Source organism: Podarcis pityusensis, assembly GCF_964106645.2.
Source record: "Podarcis pityusensis genome assembly, chromosome: 5".
NCBI lineage: Eukaryota > Metazoa > Chordata > Lepidosauria > Squamata > Lacertidae > Podarcis > Podarcis pityusensis.
Window position 1 is genome coordinate 60,066,950 of NC_138032.1, and position 22,126 is coordinate 60,089,075.

The window sequence follows — 22,126 nt, forward strand, 5'->3', positions numbered from 1 at the left end:
CTGGGTCAATTGAACCTCAGTGGAACCACCTCCCACCACCTTAAGACCTCATGGATATTCACAGATGTTGGTAGCTGACTGGTTAGATAACAGCATGTGATGGGTGAATCCTCCTCCAACCACCTGTTCATGAGTTACTCACAGTTTGAAGCATGAGCAGTGTCCTGGCCCTGATGTCACATCCCTTGGTTAACACTGTCCTCCAACATCCATATGTTCAGCACAGTCATCCTATGTGGCTCGCACATAGGATCTCATTTGCACTGTATGCAAGGCATGGAGGTCAGGAGCAGGATTAGCCTACAGATGCAATCTTAGAAATGGGGCCAAGACTTCAGCTTGATTCAAATTGTGAATGGCCCTGCACATGAGTACATAGGAACAGGGCTCAACAGGCTTGTTTATCTGCCCTCTGACCCAACAGGGAGAAAGAGGAGCTGGAATCCAAGTGGTGAGCCCCACAGAGGAAACTGGAGCAATTAATAGCTATTGCTAGCTATTGCAGCTATATTTTATACAGTAACAGGAATGTCAGTATCTTTCCAGGCTTAGCTAGCACTTGGGGAGTCTGCCTGGACCACATGCCCTCTTCCTAGATCACACACCTTACTAGCCCTGCTCTGCATCCTCTTTGAGTGCTTTTGTCTATTTGGAATGTGTCCTTGAACTGTTTCCTTGCCTTTCGCTTGCCTAGATGGAATATGGAGAAGAGTGTGTCTCAGAGAGAGAGAGAGAAAGCGAGAGAGCACTTTAATTTTTGTGTTGCTGAAATGTAGCCTACTGCACAAAGGTAAGAACCACATTTGTTGCTGTGTCCACTTTTTCTACTGGCAGAAGGATGTCCAAAAGAAGATGCAGGCCTTGGGCTGAAAAATGTTCCTCACCCCTGATTCATAGCTACTACAGAGAACAGCTTCGGTGCTGGGAAACTGCTGTTTCAAGGAGTGGGGCTCAAACAATCATTTTCTTGATTTACAGCAAGTCTGTACATCTTAAGATCCATCAAGTCTGATACAGTTCATCAGCCAGGTGATTGACAACCCCCTGTTTTTGAAATTTGAGGCCAAACACACAGAAAACCAGGTTGCAATACTTGGCTGGTGAGCTACATTGGCAGTTCCTGCTCCTTAATTCAGGATCTGCAGAGTTCTTTCCTTTTTTTTTAATACAAATATTGCTTTATAAAGCAATTTTTTAAAAAAAAATATCAGACCAATATGGAAGAAGACATTAAGATGGAAAACTGAACATGATAGGGGACAGCAAAAGGTAGGAATCTATCCGTTTTGGTTTCTCATGTTTTTGCAGTAGGCTGGAACTAAAAAATAAATAAACCACAAACATTTGCCAGCATTTTAGCGCACATTTCTCCAACTTTATTATTTATTTTTTTTGCAATTTTGCCTAAAATACTTTTTTGCCATTTCCCTCAGTATGAGTCTTTGTTTTCAGCAATATATGCATTTTTATGACATTTTCCCCTTATCACATATATTTTTATGCCAGTTTTTTGGTTGGAGAAATAAATCACAACATTTGGAGAAGTGCAAATTTTGAAGGAGAGTTGAATTTCCATGTGTGTGTTGATTCAGGAAGTGTGAATTACAAAAGTTCAAACAAAATGTGAACTGAACCAAAGGTCTCCCCCACCCCTAGCAAAAAGGAAGAATAGCTAAAGGCAGTTAGGAAAATGACACCAGAGTGGGGTGTGTGGGGTCTGTGTCGGAAGAAATAGAGGATATGACCTATGAGTGACAGATAAGGAAAAACAGGAGTGGGAGAAATGCTAACATTTGTCTGTTCCCAGCAAGATGCTCTGAAATCTGTCCAGATTACATCTCTGTTTCAATTGCTTCCTGATAACAATGTCACCTTTCAGACTTGAATAACTGATATCTGGATCCTGAAACTCAAATAATATATACTGTCTCCTAGGCATGATGACATCCATCTTGATACATTTCTTGGTAGCATTCATTTAATGTAAATTTTAAGTTATATGTGGCCAAGAAATGCCTTGCTCTACATGAATCCAGGAAATTATTTAAAGATGTCCATCTCAGGCTCTACGGAATGTATTGAAATCCAAAGTCGTGCCCTCCAAGCACTGGCAGAGAAAATTATGCACATTTCTTTCACAAAAAGCAAACAACGGTTTAGGGACACTGCAACGGGAGGATGTCCAATAAAAGAAGCGCTTTTGTGAAGCCATCAAAATAAGCATCTCTTCAAAATATTCAAAATCACCTTTCGCATGTAGGTTGCTTAAATTTGTTCCATTTCATTGCTGCAAATAATACCACTCCTAAAAGACGAATGTTTTTAGCATTTCAAAATTCAGAACACATTGACGATGTTGTGGCATTAATTTCTCCAGTGAAATACACACTATTGTGACAGAGTGGCAGTCCAACTGACGGGTAATCTCCAGCAACTGGGAAAAGACTAAATACCCATCAAAACATATGCAAGGAAAAGACAGACACTGTATGTGTTAAATTGGTGCAGCTGGAGAGTATTGTAAGCAGTCAGCTGTCCACACATACACTTCTACTTTCTTGACATCCTTTGCAGTCATAATGCAATGCCTGAAACAGTTGCCTCTCTTTAACAAGAGGAAGGGATGCAGGATTCTGTCCTGGGCCTGTTGTTGTCCAACATGTTTATAATTGGCTTGGATGAAGGTGTTGAGGGATCATCCAATTTGTGGATGACACCAAACTGGGGTGTGTCTCTGCCTGTGGCCAATACTGCTGCAGCTGTATTCCATGTATGAACCAGCTGATATATAATGAAACCTAGATGCTTGTGGCACCAATGAACACTGCAGCAATAAGAAATATGGCTAATTCCATACCAACAAATTCCAACAATAAACTTGTGGAACTGGAAAAACTACTGTTGAGGAGCCAAACAGGGTTACCAAACGTCCAGAATTTCCCAGACATACCCTGCATTTGGCCCTCATAAAAAACATTTGGGTGGAAATCTCTGAAATGTCTGGGAAAATGTGGACGTATGGCAGCCCATGTTGGAAGTGTAAATTTCCTTGAATTTCTTTTAAAATAACTCAACAACTTTTGTGTCCGAATTTTCACTTTTTGAAATATGGCAACCCTACACTAACCACTTTCCCCCCCACAGGAACTTAATTAGTGTGAATGTCTCCACCCCCCTCTACCCCTTTATTCATTTAAATTACTTGTAAGCCACTCTTCATTGTTCACACAATCCCAGCTCAAGGAACAACACTGAATTGCAATGAAACAATAAGTCACTTAAATACAACTCAATATGAAATCAAACAATATACTAACAAAAATGGCAGCCCCAGAACACTAATCAAATCAAATTATATTCCCACCCACTAACCTGCAGACAAAAATAAAAGCTCAAAAAATGACCATTCCTACAAACATTCTAACCCAAAGGTCAGTCACATCAACCCGGGATAAACCAGCCAAATGGGAAGGGTAACAACAACAGCAGCAGCAGCCAATTGAGGGGCACCAAAATTTAACCCCTATGGGTTGAGATAGATGCCTGAAGAGGGCTATTGAAGACATGAGTGCCTGGCATGCTTTGGTCCATGGGGTCACGAAGAGTCAGACACGACTAAATAACAACAAATCGCACATGAGGTGACATTGAAAACCAATTATTACTATTTAATGAAGTGGTATATAAATCTTGCCAAATAAATAAATAAAAATATGCTAATGCTCCAAAAGGCAATATCACCCTCTGATGCAATGCTCTGGAACAGAATATGTAAAAATGTATCTGATTTGTATATATTTTGGATCCCTTGTTGTGTGTAACCACGATACATTCAGCACCATTTACAAATATTTCTGTTAAAAGGGCTTTTCAATTTATTACTGTGGCATTTATTGCTGTGGGAAAGTATCTGGTTGAAAAATATGCAAATATGCAACATATGCTGTAGCAGTATAACCAGGAGAGCGAAACAGAAACACACCTGTTAATGTCTGATCCACCAAATTGGTTGCCATGAATGTCACAGCTGGTGAAGAGATAGCCGCTACCCTGGTGACTTGAGTTGGCATCAGAGGAGTCATTCGGGTATCCATCCTAGAAGCAGCACCTGCAAGCAAACCCATAATGAGCACATTACTAATCTGGTTCCTCCCCCCCTTTTTTTCTTTCTCAATTTTTTTTTTTTAACTTTGAGCATCATCAGATGCTGTTAGCAATTACTATTTCTTAGCAAATATTTTACAACACAATTATAATATTTACATGAATACATTTCTTGAAAAATAAATAAACCCACTTCATTTTTACTCCCATCTTGCTGTAAAAAATACATCCAATCTGAGGAGTCCTCACTGAATAGCAGAAAAAGGAGCCAGTGGAAGGGATGCAGAAGAGTTTCAGAAATAGATGAGGGGGTTTAGAAAGGACATTCTCCAGTTTAGAACTCCCAAATCTAGCCCACCTTTGAATTTCAGCTTAGTAACAATAACAGTAATTTACTATTATTTCTACCCTGCCCATCTGGCTGGGTTTCCTCAGTCACTCTGGGCAGCTTTCAGCAGAACATTAAAAACAGAATAAAACTTCAAACATTAAAAACTTCCCTAAACAGGGCTGCCTTCAGATGTCTTCTAAAAGTCAGATAGTTGTTTATTTCCTTGACATTTGATGGGAGGGCGTTCCACAGGGAGGGCGCCACTACTGAGAAGGCCTTCTGCCTGGTTCCCTGTAACCTCACTTCTCGCAGTGAGAGAACTGCCAGAAGGCCCTCGGAGCTGGACCTCAGCGTCCAGGCTGAACGAGACATTCCTTCAGGTATACCGGGCCAAGGCTGTTTAGCTAATAATGGTTTGGCACCAGCCATCTCCTCTTTGTCAGTTTTGCTCTTACCACCGCCATCACAGTCACCACCAATAGGGCCAAAAGACAGGACCAATCTTCATGTCCAATAATAGTCAATGCTGCTCAAGTTTTTAATTCAGGCATTTCATGACTCAGCTTGGTTATAGATGTATGCTTACTCCACCCTCAGCAGCTGTTTTTTCCTTTGTGTTTGAAGGCAGATTGAAAATGGCATATCCTCCAGAATAATCCACATGCCAGAATATAAAATCCTATCTGTGCAAATAAATCCACTTCTAAAATTGTGGCAAAGAATGAAGATCCAGGATCCAGACTGGGAAGGCTTGATATTCAGTGGGTAGCATAGCAACAGGCAAGGAACTAGTTGAACCCTCAAACCAATGTTGTCATTTAGTATATGCATCCTCTTTCTTTATCTTTGCACACCCATGGGTGCACAAAACATTCATTCATTCATTCATTCATTTAGAAGAATGATAAAATGCTCAATTAAAAGGAAAATTATTCAACCGATGTACAAATAAAATTGAAAATAAAACAAAGCTGAAATCCACATTCCACTAAAAAATAAATAAATACCTAGAACCATCATAATTCAATTCAAAACAAAGATAAATGTATAAAAACACAATTAAAGACCAAAAATCAATAAAATAGTCCCTAATCTTAGATATCTATTGAAATTCGTTGTAGGGTTTCACGTATGTCGGCCTCTGTAAATCAACTGCTCTCAATGCAGACTTCTTGTTTCTAATTAATTAAAAAAGTAGTTGTGCAAACCACTGTGTATTATAGTGGCAGATGACCACAGCATCCTTTTATGGGTGAATGGCTGCATTAATTTCCATGGATGGCAGGGGTTCATTCATTCATTCATTCATTCTGTTTGTATGCCACTTTTCCACACACAAAAATCATGTTGAAAGATGCATACAACAAAGAAACTGGGATGCATTTCAAACCAACACTACAAAAACAATTTCCTAATAACATAGCAAATCAACAATGCAGTAACCATTTCCTAATAACATAGCAAAACAAAAATTGAGTAACATATGTATAGAATTGAACTGTGGTTTTTATAACAACATGCAGCATCCAGGAGCAAAAATAAGAAGGCAGCTTCACAGTTTCACTTTAGTCCTCCCCTCCCATGATGTTGCTCGCAGTCCTTTTCCTGCAAGAGCTTTTTATCAGGCTTCCAAGAGGAAAGCGTAGGGCAGCTGGAAACCCCCCTCCCATGTTGCTGCTCTAGGATAGTGTTCTAGCTGCATTGGTTAAAAACCTGCCCACATTCTCTGGCATTGGATTGCCCAGTTTTCCACCAACATACCCCACAAAGGGGGGGGGGAGAGCAGTGCCTTCTTCCTCTTCCTGTCAGCAACTTCAGTGCTGTGGTGATGAGAGCAATAAGTTTCTGATTCCCTTTCCCTTCCCCCCAAATCTAGAAACCAGTTTTCAGGGTAGAGATGAGGGGTGGGGGAGAAAACGGTGCAGACCGGAATGAATTTCACAGGGCTTTTTGATGGTTTCTAATAACATGCACCAATACACCACGGTCTTCTAAGGATCACTTCAAACATGTGTCCATACCGGCAGCTGCTACTGGAGTAGAAACATTTCATGCAACTGGGCTATTTTAGATGGTGAATCCAATCCAGATATTATGGTTTGCTGTGAGGATTGCTGCCTTGCTACGGATGGAGGGGAGAGGAAGGTTACTCCTATTTCTCAAGGAGATCCGCATGAAGAAATAAAACAGGTGAAGCTTATCCTGCTACAGGGGGCAGGGGGAAGAATTTCATCTCAATTACTGAAGTGTCAGGAACAGCAACTGGGGATAGGGAGCTAGCAATCCCAGCTAGCACACAGAAACATTTTTTCCCCATCCTCCACTGGAAGTGAGCAACATCCAAATCAGTTCTGAATGAGGGGAAATGGGAGAAGGGAAAACTCTCTCTCCCAACTCTTCCTAAGCATTTTAGAATAAAAATAAATTGATCTGCTTCCTTCTCCCCAAACTCCACCCCATAAATTTGAGCACTGGTCAGCTTTAAAACACACATACTTGGCACCAACAGTCCAGTATTTACTGCTTTCCCCTTTTTTAATGTTTTTATCATGCCTTTTAAATGCATTGTTTCTTATAGGATCAATTACATTTTCACAGGACAAGGCTGGAATTCAGGCTATAAACCAGCACTGTATCTAGCCTCTTATGAGATGAAGGCAGGTTTAAAAAGGGGAGGAAGAGATATCATAAATCATTTTACTACTTCTTAGGATTTTTTTTAAAGACTCCATAATTTAGGGCAGTAGAATTGGGAAAACATATGTAAAGCCCAGAAATGCAACAAATGCAAGAAAGATACATAGGACTAACAAGAAATAACATATAAAGGGGTAGAGAACAGTAGACTAATCTAAGTAGCTGTTATGTGCGACCGAGCCAGCTGTGCTCCCTAAATCTGCCTTTGTTCTGTGGATACCATGAGCATCATTTGATAAGAAGGAGCAACACCCCCCCCCCGCAAACACACCCTAGTGGATTGTGGCACAGGTGAATACTAAGGCTCTCAGTCACAACTATGTTTGTTATTGGTATGAGCTTTTGTGTGCATGCACACAAAAGCTCATACCAATAACAAACTTAGTTGGTCTCTAAGGTGCTACTGGAAGGAATTTTTTTATTTTGTTTCGACTACAGCAGACCAACACAGCTTCCTACCTGTAACTAGTCTCAACTATGGTTAGGTTGTGTACATGTTCCTGTCTACTCTGCACCAAGTATCCTCCCACTGTTGGTTTGGGAAACAATGTAGACATGTCATTATCCACAGTTCATCTATCTTGTATCTATACTGTCATTTCTTATGGTACATTTCCCTCAAGCAACTTTAATTCAAATTGGAGGAAAGAACAACCTAGTTGCGTTTAAAGCTGGTAACATTGTCTACAAGCCTTGATGTTAACAAGCAAAGTGTATTTCCACTTGCTACAAAAGCGCTAATAAGATAATTTCATAAGCACCACCAATGATATTACAGATAGGCCTAAATGACAATTTCATGCTCACTCCTTAATATCCTTGTGTTCCCCAGAAGAGTTTTAATTATTGCCTATAGACGATCGATGCCAAAGGTTTTCAAAACTCATTTTGAGTGGACAAATCCATGGAAATAAGGGAACAGGGCTATATAAGCCTCTGGCATGGATAAAAGGTTGTAGAAGACAAATCCATGGAAGCAAAAATGATTTGCCCCAAACAGGAGGCTGCCTCTTAGCAGTGTTAGCAATAGAGAGTCGCAGAGCTGCACGTGTAACACTGACTGGGGCACTGGAGGCAAGTAGAGTTCATGCTTTATTCATCACTCATCAAAACAACATGAAACCTAGGCTGGAAATGTCAGGAACTTGATCCCACAGTCTCAGGGTGATTAATATAATGATCCTGCTTCTCTCTGCAGCAGTTTTTACTTCATGCGGTGCTGGAATTCAGAGCAGGGCCTGAGAAGGACAACGGTGCCATGGGAGACAGATGAAGGAACAATATGTAGGACCCAAGGCAGAGAAGGGCTTTACAGAGAAGCACCAGCAGCTTGAACTGAACCCAAAAGGATAATGGAAACCATTGGATGAATCGGCTTGCACCATCCCAAATCCAGAAACATGTAAGATGAAGATCCTGCTGGATCAGGCCAATGGCCTATCTAGTCCAGCATCAGGTTCTCACAGTGGCCAACTACTCTCCCTTCCTTTGGTTTCCAGCAACTGGTATTCAGAGAACTGCCATCCCCTGGGGAGGGAGGCAAGAGCCAAATGCAAGGCTACAACCAGCAGTTGCTTCAGACACCTTATAAACACATATAAGATTGGAAGAGTCACACACATAAAACATTATCCAAATTTCTATTTTTATTTGCTTTTATGTTTTTATACTGTTGTTTCATCGGTTATAGGTTTTGTGTTTTTGTTTTAATGGATATTGTTTTTATAGAGCATTTCAGGAATGCTTTTGAATGGGTAAATGAATACGTGGTTTTCAGTTCTTCCGTGAGAGGGTGGGCTGGAAGGTAACTGTGCCACTCATTGTTTATATGAGTTGAAAGGGTACTCTCCCTCTTCATTATACTAACGTACTGTTCTGCGCTTAGGAACAGATAACATACTGGAATTTTTATAGCACTACTTTATGCTTCTGAAAGGGTTACACTGTCTTTTCAAGTTATGTCAAACTGTTTCTCTTATTCAGACAAACTCTGCCACATCTTGCTTCATTTCTGTAAAGCCTTCTGTTCTTTTCTTTTTTTTACAGCTGGGTATATTAACATAAGCCTTGCCATTCTCGTTGTGTGCATGCTTGTGTGAAAATTAACTTACAGTTTGTATCTACAGCCCATTTAAGTATATATTTTTAAATTTTCCATGTATGGATAAAGTCCAATTGCTTGATTTAAGTATACCTTATGCTCACCCAATATGCTTGATTGATTTAGAGCAATCATAACCTTTCAGGAATAAATATTTGCACACTTTAGCACTACAAGAACATAAAAAAGCAATCTCTACAATAGATTGCTTTAGAATTCAAATGCTAAATAAGCACTAAGGATTTGGCTTAATGTCATAATGTAAGAGAAGCGTTCAGAATGAAGTGAATATAACCCGGAGGGCTGAAATTATATCTAAGCATAATCCATAAAAGTCCTAACTATAAACCAAGCAATCAGGGTGCTTTTTTATTATTATAAACTTTAGGCCAATTTTCTTGTTGTGATTACTTCCCTGCCATTTCGTATCGTTGAATGTAAAAGGAGACTGCTTGATAACTAACTCATAGCCTTTTAAGAAATAACTCCCATCTCCTTTGACAATATTTCAATATGCGATTTGTTATATGAGTTGCAGTCTGTGCTAAAAATGTAACTAGCATTGGATGTTCTCTTTTATAAAACTAAGGTTTAACATCAACCGCCTTTTCAACTGAGCACTGGCTGAGGCTATGTTAGTTCTAACCAGGGCTTCTTTCCAGCAGCAGCCAAGACATGGGCAGGCAGTGTCACTTCCTTGAGCTCCTGACAGCTGAGTGAGGAGGCGCAGGAGGCAGTGGAGAGGTTGCAACTGCATCAGCATGAGCAATGGATTGGCTCCCCTGGGGCATTTGCACTGTGCCAGCCTCCCCTCCCTGACCCTCTTGGCAAGTAGCAGAAACTCAGCAGTCAGGAGAAGCACCACTGCCCATCACATTTGCTGCTACTGTCTTTACCCCCAACAGTGTATAACTTCCCTCACCCCAGCTTCTCTCACCACTATTTAATCTCTCTAGGCTTCCATGTGGGAGTGAACAGCTGATGCACAGTAACTGTTATTCTTTATTATTATTCCGTTTATGTACGGTTTAGTGCCTAAATAGGCTTCTACAGTGGTTTACAGGTACAAAAACCAATTACACAGACATTAAAATATAAACCATAATTAAAATACCCAAGGAAACAATCCCACTCAAACAGAAAAGCAAAACAATTAAAGCAGGAGACCCGGGGTCAAAAGATCAGGGGGTTTGCCTGTGCAAACAGGTGTGTTTTCAAAATCCCCTTAATAGCAGGATGGCTTTGTCAATGTTGGTTTCTGCCATTCACAACTCAGGACAGGCATTTAAAGAGCCTTTTGCTTATATGTCACAGCTAGGGGGAACAGTGTCTTGAGCTGTGCACTAGTGTATTGGATAGGGAACTTTGGGACTAGAAGTTATATTTAGCTCAGTGGTGAAGCACACACTTTGCATTCAGAAGTTCTCTGGATCCATTAGTTGGTGTCTCCAGTAAAAGATAGAAGGAAACAGGTGATGTGGGTCTGGTCCTCTGTGTGAGACTCTGGAGAGCTGCTGCCACTCAGACACCAGGCCAGCAGATCAATGATCTGACCCTACTAGCTTTATATGTTCATATGTTCCAGATGGCAAGCTTTTGAGGGATGAATTTCAACCCTGAACCTTCAGTTGTCTACCTGTTGTTCTGCTTTCAGTGGCATTATTTGGGCAAGTGAGATTATAGCATATAATATTAAAGCCTAATACCCTATATAAATGACTATGTAATTGTGCTTTAATGCTTTTTTCAAAGATGATGACCCATAGAGTAATATGATTCGGCCCAAATTCAATGAATCTGGCATGCTAGTGGAAGGATTTCTGCTGGTGCAAAGGAACTTTCTCTCCTCTAATCTCCCAAATCCACTTGGAGTGTCAGGAAACCCCCCAGAACATTGCACGAGGGGGAGGGGATCATTCTGTCTGGCCATCATAAATGCTTGAGCTAAGGGAACGATCAGAAGATCTTCGTCTTATTCCTCCTTCTGCCTTAATACTTGCCCTTTTGGGTTTAGCATCCATGTTTTTATGTAGGAAGTTGTTTTGCCATTTGGCCTTCACAAACATGGCAGCAAGTGGTGTCGTACAATTATGCATCCTTGTGTTCCCTACAGAGCGTAGTCTTTTTTTTTTTTTAATGATATTTATTGAAGGAATTTTTTTTTTTAATTACAAAAGAAAACAAAGTAGAAAAAGAGAAAAACAAGCCACTTCCAACCATACAAATACACAAAATAAGAGAGAAAAAAAACAAAAATACACCACAAAAATTTAAAAACAATTAAAAACAAATCCATTATTTTCAACTCCTCAACTGTCATTACCCTCTTTCCTTGACCTCCTCCTCCTCCCCTTCCTTGTGTCCTGGTTGTTAATTGTCACAGCAAATCCTTTCTATATTTCATAATATTCTGTCATTACATTACCTTAAACTATTTTAATCTTATCTTACTATAAAAAAACCTTGGAACTTAAAACTTAAATCTTATTTTTACCAACTTCTCATAACCATAATATTCTTACATAATTCTTTAAACATTTTTACTAAAGCCAAATAATTTCATTCCAACATTTTTCTAACATTCATCAATTTTATAAAACAGTCCTAGTGATGAAAAAAAGAAATAAAAAACAAATCCAATCTTCATCCAGCGTCCCTTCCTCCTGGTCCCGGGTTTGTCAGTCCTTATTATCCCATCGATCTGGCGCATTAACCTGGTGACCTTATATCCGAGGCCCTTAAGTCTCTTCCATGTCCCTTCCGCAGCTCTTCTTCATATTTGTAACTGTATTTTCCCTTGTCTCCTGCTCGTTTCACTCGTGGGAACTCCAGCTTAGCAATATTTTTGACCCTTCTTGACAGATCAGCCCCTTTTCCATAATCGACACTAAATTCCATGTGGTATTTAAAAACATGTTTCAAAAACCCTCCAAAATTAAGAGCCCCCACAATCCCAAACATCTCACGGCCCATTGCCAGACTTGAAAAGTCCAAAAATCCCTGCATAGGAGGGTCTATCCAACCCCCCATTTCCAAACCAAACCAAACCAAACTTTTTATGTCCAAATCTGGCTTTTTCCAAGTTCATTTGTCAAATCCGAAAGCTCAGATTCCTGTTGGGCCTGTTCTGTCAGGGCACACTCCTGATTTAATTCCTGGGTGCGCTCCACATATTTTCCCACTGCCTGTTCAAAATTTCTAATCGAATCAGCCATCAAATTCGTCTTCTCATGTAGCTGTTCCAGTAGGGGCATTTGTTTTATAGAAAGCACACAACAGAGCTTCTGAATACATTGTCCTGCAAGGTCAGATGTCCAAGAGCATAGTCTTGGACCCAGCTCATCGCAGTACTCCTCTGTGGCTTTGTGCATACATTGGTACCTCGGGTTACAGACGATTCAGGTTACAGACTCATCTAACCCAGGATGAGAGCAGAAATCATGTAGGGACTTCCGGGGTGGCGCCATCGGTAATGGCGGACTCCCTCTGATCTGGAGGGACCAGCTCCACGGGAAACGGGTCTTTTCCGCTACGGCGAAGCGGGGACCCTTTCAAAAATCACAGGCGGATGAAGCCTGTGACCATGGGACTCGGCGGGCACCTTTAGCGCCCCCCCCAACCCGCAAAGGAACCCACTAACGGGCTCCGGAGCGAAGAGGGGGAAGTGGCGCGGTGCTGAGAGTCAACTGCTTCTTCCGTGGAGCGAAGCCGCACAGCCGCTGCCGGAGAGCGCTGCCTTTTTCCTGGGACAATTTGGCTTCTAAAATAATCACCCGTGAGTACTTAAATTTCGGACAATTGGACTTTAAATAAGGACTTGTGAGCAGAAAGGAAAATTGGACTTAAAAGTTTACCACTGAAATGGGAAGGTCTAAACAGGAAGTCAGCCTTCCGTTTCTTTGTAGATAGATTAAAGCAAAGACATGGCAAACTAGAGCTCAGAAAATCGCTTGTAAAGGATTAACTTTCATCATTTTAAATTGTTGAATCCCCTTCGGAAGCAGGAGAAGGGGGGGGGGGTTCCGGACTGTTTAAACCTGCAGAAGAGAGTGTAAAGCAAAGTAACTTTCCACCGTCTTGATCCTGGAGCGGGGTGTCAGGACTGACTTTTTTTGAAGCTCATTGACCAGAGACAAACATTTTTGACAGATAGCCAAAAGAAGAGAAACATAGTGATTCCATTGTTCCCCTTCGCATTTTAAAGGAACAAATATTGACAAAATATCTGAAAAAGGAAACTTTGTTGTTAGATCTGCCTTTAAAAGAAAAGAACAAATAGAAGTTTTTCCCCTAGAGGGAGCCTGTGAAACTGTAACCAATTCTGAATAGGGGAGCTTACAGCTGTTACAGATTACGATCGTGGGAATAGACTTCTGACCTTGCAGGACAATGTATTCAGAAGCTCTGCTGTGTGCTCTCTGTAAAACAAGTGCCCTACTGGAACAGCTACATGAGAAGACGGACTTGATGACTGATGCGATCAGAAATTTTGAACAGGCAGTGGGAAATTATATGGAGCCCACCCAGGAATTAAATCAGGAGTGCGCCCTGACAGAACAGATGAGGGAAGAGGATGTTACTGAATCTTGGGCGCCAGAGATGGAGGGAGCTGTGGCCCAGCAGGAACATGAGCTCTTGGATTTGACAAATGAACTTGGAAAAAGCCAAATTTGGAAAGATAAAGTTTGGTTTGGTTTGGAAATGGGGGGTTGGATAGACCCCCCTATGCAGGGATGTTTGGACTTTTCAAGTCTGGCAATGGGCCGTGAGATGTTTGGGGTTGTGGGGGCTCTTAATTTTGGAGGGACTTTGAAACATGTTCTTAAATACCACAGGGAGTTTAGTGTGGACTATGGAAAAGGGGCTGATTTGTCGAGAAGGGTCAAAAATATTGTTAAGCTGGAGTTCCCACGACTGAAAGGAGCAGGAGACAAAGGAAAATACAGCTATAAATATGAAGAAGAGCCGCGGAAGGGACATGGAAGGGACTTAAGGGCCTCGGATATAAGATTACCAGGTTAATGCGCAAGATTGATGGGATAAAAAGGACTGACAAAACCCGGGACCAGGAGGAAGAGATGCTGGATGAAGATTGGATTTTTTTTTATTTTTTTATTAGGATTGTTTTATAAAATTGATGAATGTTAGAAAAATGTTGGAACGAAATTATTTGGCTTTAGCAAAAATGTTTAAAGAATTATGTAAGAATATTATGGTTATGAGAAATTGGTAAAAATAAGATTTAAGTTTTAAGCTGTAAGGTTTTTTTATAGTAAGATAAGATTAAAATAGATTAAGGTAATGTAATGACAGAATATTATGAAATATGGAAAGGATTTGCTGCGACAATTAACAACTAGGATACAAAAAAAAAGGGAGGAGGAGGAGGTCAAAGAAAGAAGGTAATGACAGTTAAGGATTTGAGAATATTGGATTTGTTTTTAAATGTTTGTGGTATATTTTTGTCTTTTGATCGTGTTGTGTTATTTTTTGATTTTGATTTTTATTAATTTGTATTGTTTGATGTGGTCTGTTTTTTCTTTGTTTTTTCTTTCTCTTTTTCTACTTTGTTTTTTTTTTGTAATTCTAAAAAAAATTCAATAAATATAATTTTTTTTTTTAAAAAGAGCAGAAATCATGTGGTGGCGGCGCGGCGGCAGCCTCATTAGCTAAAGTGGTGCTTCAGGTTAAGAACAGTTTCAGGTTAAGAACGGACCTCTGGAAAGAATTAAGTACGTAACCAGAGGTACCACTGTACCTCGTAATGAATTATATCATTACTACCCACAAGAACTTCAGCTAGTTTCCTAAGATAACTTCCCTTTAAATAGAAATAAGAATTAATGTACTACTTTTGGGGCAGTATCATGAGGAGTAAACCACTCAAAACACCGACCTGGAGCTTCCTCCATTTGTCCCCTGCTTGAAGAGCACAATAGATATTATCCCCCCTACATTCTTCGGTTGCAATTAGAGGTACTTTTTACACCCTGTGTGACAAGAAGATGGAGAGTGTTTTATGGTAGTAATGGCTAATTGGTGCTTTTATTTATGTTTTAGTCTCATTGATGCTCGGTTTTAGAAGCTGGGATGATAGAGGATTAAAGTGCTGCCCAAACAATGGAAAATGGTGGGGCAGATGACTACTTATATAGGAGCCCCTTGTTCAAAAACACATCAGAGGCAACTTTCAAAGTTTCAAAGGAGGATAAAAGATAGAGCTTCCTCTCAACCAATTAGCTTATATTTTGTTGCTTTGTTTACCTACCTAAGGAAAGAGTCAAGGGTTCTCTATTTCCAATTATTCTGTCAAAAGTGAAGTAATTGGTTTTCAAATCAGGCAATTTAAAAGCAAATAAAAATGAGATAGTGCTCTAGCCACCACAGTTTTTTAAATAAAATCAGCTGCCTTGCAGCACAAAAAAAAGGAATCAGGCATCCCCCCTCCCCACACTCCAGCACCCAACTCCTCACTGTAAAATACAAAGCTAAGACATTTATTTATTTTTCATCATTATTATTTAGCCCCTGTTCAGCACTCTTGCAGCTGGTTTACACACTTCATTTTGTAAAGTTTATGTCCCCACCTTTCCAAATCCAGCATCAATCTGTCAACTCACCTACCAGAACTGCTGGCTCACCCCAGCCTTGTACAAGCATCCATTATCATCAGAATGATGGTGCTACCACAAAGCTAGATAAAAACACAAAGCTCCAACTAATTAATTGTGATTCAAGAGTACACAGGCTAGATTGAGATTGCTGCAAATACCTGTGATTTTCTACTGCAGAAGCAAAAATCACATCTTTGCTTTAAGGGCCCTGCATGGGAAACCAGGTCTGAGACTATTATAATCTGATTCATGGGAGTTTAGGGTTAGTGTCTATATGTCCTCTCAGCATTTATTAGTTTATTCTTTTAAGCATCTGTGGGTTCCCCCCCCCCCCGCCGCCATAGGTACTCAAAAGTGATTATACTTTCCTATTGTCAATTTCACAACAACAGTAGACCTTGCAGAGGTGAGGAGAAAGATTGTCAGTGCTGCCTCTGCTTGTTAAAAAAATTGCTCATAACTCTCCAAGTGTGCAATATGTTGAGTATTCAACTGCATCATTTCTGCCCATTTCACGACATGCAAAATTAAGGCTATTATTGAGATTATAGCATATATTATTACGGTTATACACAACCTACCATGACATTTGTGTGGATGTTGGGAATACAAAATGCTCAAAAATGTTGGAAAGTTAGAAATACGATGCAGAACAAAGGGTTTTTTAAAAGAAAAATACCAACAATAATTTCATTTATTTATGAATTAACAATATACCCATACTCATATGTATCCTATAACAGTTGCACATAACAAGGCAATCAATATGAATATATATTCAACCTTACATTCTAATTTGGTCATGCATACAATAATACAGAGTGACAAGTAATCACTGAGTTATTTAATCTACCCAGGTGAATCCAAGTATTGCTTTTGTTTTTAAAGAAAAGCAGTGATGGTGGAAGAAAAAGGTTACCAGATTTTTTTCAATGAATCTGGGGACAGTTTTCAACTTTCTACTAAATAGATTGATTTTGTCAGGGAACTGATTTGTAAATCCAGGGACTGTCCCTGGGAAACGGGGACTGTCCCTGGGAAACGGGGACGTCTGGTAACCTTGGGGTAGAATCCATAGGGAGATTGCAACATGAGCAGAACCCCATTCAATTTCCCCATCTTCAAAGCTGCTATTTGTCCCCAAAAGATACTATCTGCTGCAAACAGAGATTCTGGAGCTGAGTGAGAAAGGGATATAGAGCTAAACCCTTTCTCTTTACACCATGAGCACAATCCAAAAACAGCTCTTTGTCAAGAAAGAGATAGAGTAGGTTCTAGTCATTTTTAACAAAAACAAAAACAAAACGGGGGGGGGGGAGTGGCAGACCTATGGCCCTATAGATTTTGGTTTTTCCCCCATTAAGCATATTTTTATTAAAGATTTCTTGGTTTACAAAATATGTGTGACATTGTTGACCTCTAGCTCCCATCAGTCAACCTGGCTAATAGTCGGTGGTGACAGGACTTGTAGTCCAGCAACATCTAGAAGGCCAAAGGTTAGCCTCTCCTATTTTTAACTATTGTGCTTAACATAGTTTGGCCCTTAAATGCAATACTAGTGCAAGGGAATGTTGAAATATAAAGGGACACATTTTTTCTCCTTTTCTTGACTAGAAACCTATATGCATGAAGACATTTGAAACTCCCAGGATATTTCATATCTCATAGTAAAATGGCATTTCACAAAACAAAATGAAGCTGCACGCTGAAAAGAAGTCATAGATACCACAGATTAGAGATCTCCCTGTTTCCCAGAAAAGCACAATATCAGCCTCACAAAATATGCATTGAACAAGCCATGAGTGATCTGCGGTCTTTATTTTTTTTAATCAACTGCATAATGATTTTGGCTACTTATAAATGCAGATCATGCTTAATGAAGCCTACTGAAATCAAGAGACTTAAGCACCCTTAAGTCCATTTTGGAATGAACCCTTGTTTGGAAGCTTCCATTTCTAGTCATTACAGCAATGGTAGAATGCTAGTAATTTGCCCAAAGCTAAGGAATGAATGGCTGAACTTGGATTTGGGAACTGGCCCAGGACCTGCATCTCCTTCCTGTGTTACCTAACAATCATCCAGCTTTGAAAAGCACCTTGGTTTATATGAGTATATTGCTTGGTAAAGTATTAGTTAAGGTGACCATTTTAAAACAAAGCCAGAGTACAGGAACCTTTAGTAACTCATTGCAAACTCTGTGAAGTTAGTATGACAAATCTAGCCCGCAACACTTAAAACAGTACAAATAAAATATCCCCTGCCTCTAAAATTTAGAATTCTCCACAGCTTTTATAATCACCTTTTTTTAGTATTTCCTATATTTAGTTAATATGCATGTACTATGCATATTTCCTTAGAACTAAATATTTTTTGTCAGGGTATCTTTTCTAAAAAAGAAAAACAAAATAATGTGTTAGAGAGGAAATGCTACAGATTGATGGCTGAAAATGATACAGGTTTAAAGACCCTTTGTAGGAATACTGGCTTCAAATAGCAGCAGTGGATCTCAGATAGGAAATATTTTTGTTTCAGTGCATAAGTTTATCATCCTGCACACAAATCTGAAAATGTAATTTCAGAAAAACGGGAACATTTTTGTCTGATTGTCTACATATTTGCCCTTTATTATAACAGGACAAACGCCTTCTTAGTGCTTATTAGATTGTTGCATTTATCTGTAACAAGCAGATTAATAACTTAAAATGATTTTCTACTGTTATGAGACAGAGAATTTAACAAGACACATGTAGTGAGTTATTCACAAAACTCCCACCACTTTTAAATGAAACCAAGAGCATAAATCCCCTCTTGCTGTGCTCAAGAATATTATCATTCATTTTTTCTTCTAGTAGAAATGATCTTATGCTTCAGGGTATAAATGAACCACTTATTATTTTGGGTTAGAGGGAGAAACACAACATAAGCTAAAGCTCAGCAATCTGTATACAATTCCTTGCACATTCAAATATACTCTTTGTATATGAGTTTGTATGAAGATACAGTGGTACCTCTGGTTACAAACTTAATTCATTTGGGAGGTCCGTTCTTAACCTTAAACCGTTCTTGACCATTTTAGCTAATGGGGCCTCCCGCTGCCACTGTGCCACTGCTGCATGATTTCTGTCTCATCCTGGGGTAAAGTTCTTAACCCGAGGTACTACTTCTGGGTTAGCAGAGTCTGTAACCCGAAGTGTTTGTAACCCAAGGTGTTTGTAACCTGAGGTACCACTGTACTGAGTTCTGTCCTTTCTTAAGGCTTATCTGAGGTTTTCCAGTAGTAGTAGACAAGTTTATGGCTATGTATGTATGTATAGGTAAACCATGGTTTGGCATTGCAAGGTTGAGCTGCAACAAGTCTCAGACTTCCTGACTAGCCCATCCCACCTGCTCTTTCAATGAGGCAGAATTTGGAGGCTTTTGTTTCTATTCTAGAGCAGCCACAACTTTGCTGTGATCTTTATTCCCAGAAAAACTGCCGTTTGTAATAACTATGGTTAATGAAAAGTCAACTTCAAACCATAGTTTAGGAAAGCTGGATTGCTTTCACTAACACTTTATGGTCCAGACCTAATGCTAAACTGTGGTTAATCTAAAACAGAAGTGGATGCTCCCAATATCCTCTTTGTGTGAGCAGAAGAAGCCTAAAGGTCACGGCCGCTTGTCCTCATAATTTTAAACCATAGTTGAACGTTATATGTGAACCAGGACTGCAACAAGCATGCAAAATGTACATAGTGCAACTGAGAAGCAAGGATTGGTTATAAGCATGCAACTCTTCATTGCAAGAATAAAATACTCTTTTAAATTAAATATAGTTTAGTTGTCAAATTTGCACCCCTGAAACATACAGACAAAGGACCTATGCCTCCCCCACCCCCCGCTCATCTAATTAATGTTTTTATATTTTTTATTTTGGAACAAACTGTCTATTGTTTTAGCTTAAGCTCCATCTTGTTGCTCATCCCATTAGTGCTATCCCATCCCCATGTAAGAATGAAATTCCCTATGGTGCACTATGACTCTTAGTTTAAGTTCCCCGTCAGTCAGGTATACATGCACATGTATGTACCCACAGTAACACTGTGGCAAAGGAGAGAGACCAAGATGATCAAGGGTCTGGAAACCAAGCCTTATGAGGAATGGTTGAGGGAGTTGGGTATGTGTGGCCTGGATAAGTGGATACTGAGAAGAGATAACCATCTACAAACATCTAAAGTGCGGTCACATGGAAGATGGAGCAAGCTTTTTTCTCCTGCTCCAGAGGGTAGGACCCAAACCAATGGACAAGAAAGGAGATCCTGACTTAACATCAAGAAGAGTTTACTGACAGTTTGAGATGTTTGACAGTGGAACAGACTCCCTCAGGAGGTTGTGGACTCTCCTTCCTTGGAGGCTTTTAAGCAGAGGTTGGCTGGCCATCTATCATGGATGCTTTAGTTAAGATTCCTGCATTGCAAGGGGTTGGACTAGATGGTCCTCAGCGTTCCAAAATTCTGGAATTTTGTTATCTCAGCATGTGCTAGTTCTATGCACTAGTTGCAGCTTATAAAAAATTTATCTATAGATTCCACATACTGCCTGACCAAATGAAGTATGAGTCTTCTACAATTCTCTTTATACGTGGCAGCATGAACAACTGTCTTTCTGCATCCTGATTGTCTTTATGAAGCATAGTGTTTGTGAACACTCATTAAGGCTCACTGTCATTTAACTTTCTGGGAAATGAGCAGACTTCAAATTTTAGCACAGCCCTACCACCAAACCAATAAATATGTTAATTAAGAAAAGAAAAGGGGAAGGAAAACATTGTCATCTTGCTTTGGAGTACTTTGCCTTGTAATGGTAGGTTCTTTACTATCTTTACATCTGTCTGAGTTAAATGAAGTAAATTTGCTGGAGAATGTGCGGGTGGAAGTCTCCTTTCATTACTTTTAATATCTTACTGATGCTTCTCATTTGGGGTTCTGATAACCCAGGACACAAGTTATTTTCACAGCTCATTTAGATGACACATGAAACGTATAATGAGTTTGATGCCATTGTAGTAAAGGCCCATTCTGTCCCTCCCCCCCCCACCGCTTTTAACCAGGACATTACAGAGACTGCTGTTCTCAAACTGGAATAACTCTACCTCCTTCGGTAGCACTATTCAAGTATAACGTACAGTATTTTGTCTTACCTTTCATAATATTGCCCCAATGCCAGTTATCCCTTCATTCCTCTAAGATAAAACAGTGAAGTGGTTTTCTCACTGTGTTCTTGGAATCCTGAGGTTCCTTGGATTACTTAGCAAGAATATGAGATTTGGCAGCCAGTTTACCATAACCAATGTTTTTCAACTAATGGACTGTTGAGTGTCATAGAATCATAGCATTGGATGGGTTCTTCTAGGTATCTAGTCCAACCTCCTGCTCAGTGCAGAAAATCAAGAACCCATTTCTGTCCAACATCTGCTTTAAGACCACTAGTGAGGAAGATCCTACCACCTCTCTAGGCCATTGGTTCCACTGTCCAATTGCTTTAACCTTTAAGTTTCTGCTGATGTTGAACTGAAACCATCCCTCCTGTAACTGAAGCCTGCTAGAATCTAGTCCTTTTCTCTGGGGCACCAATGGAGAAATTTGTTCCCTCTTCTATGTGACAGGCCATCAGGTACTTGAAGAGCATTATCAAGAACACAACCACCTCTGCCTTCTCCAGTCTAAACAGCTTCTTTTCCATATTGCTCTTTATTGCCCTTCTCTGAACCCATTCAAATGAGTTTTAAAACTTCTTATATTGTGGTACCCAAAACTGGATATAGTACCTGTACCTTCAGTTCACATGGGGCAGAAGTGAACTTGTCCATGAAGTGCACAGACCAAAATATGACCCAAAATTCTTTCCCAAGCACAAAGGTTCCTAGGCTGATGCTTCTTGAGCAGGCGGTCTAAAATTGAAAGCCTTCTCCAAAAGTAGATGATTTGGGAAGAGCTGTGTGAGAAGCCACATGTGGAAGTATTTCAGGGAAAATTATTGTAAAAAATAATATTTCCTGAGCAATATCCCTAATGGTTTTTATTGTGGGAAGGGGGACAGATGAACTCATATACTTGCAGCTATAGCAACAGGCTGTGGCCACAAAAGTCTAGGTTGTGTGAAATGTGCTTGTCTTTAAAGTGGTTCTACTCGTGAAGAGCTTGCTGCTACTCTTCTGGAGAGTGCCATTTATTTCATAACAGGAACCTAAACACTATTGATTTTTCACAGGCAGGGTGCAAGGCACAATGCTTATGTGTC

At 39.9% G+C, this 22,126-nt stretch overlaps 1 protein-coding gene across 2 annotated transcripts in view; it reads right to left on the reverse strand.

The window, feature by feature from the left end:
- TCERG1L (transcription elongation regulator 1 like) overlaps nt 1-22,126 on the reverse strand; it is a 182,695-nt gene that overhangs the window by 60,997 nt on the left and 99,572 nt on the right. For both annotated transcript variants that reach the window (XM_081006332.1, XM_081006331.1), the window contains exon 5: nt 3,983-4,108. In XM_081006332.1, coding sequence (XP_080862458.1) covers nt 3,983-4,108 — 126 coding nt within the window. The remainder of the gene's footprint in view (nt 1-3,982; nt 4,109-22,126) is intronic.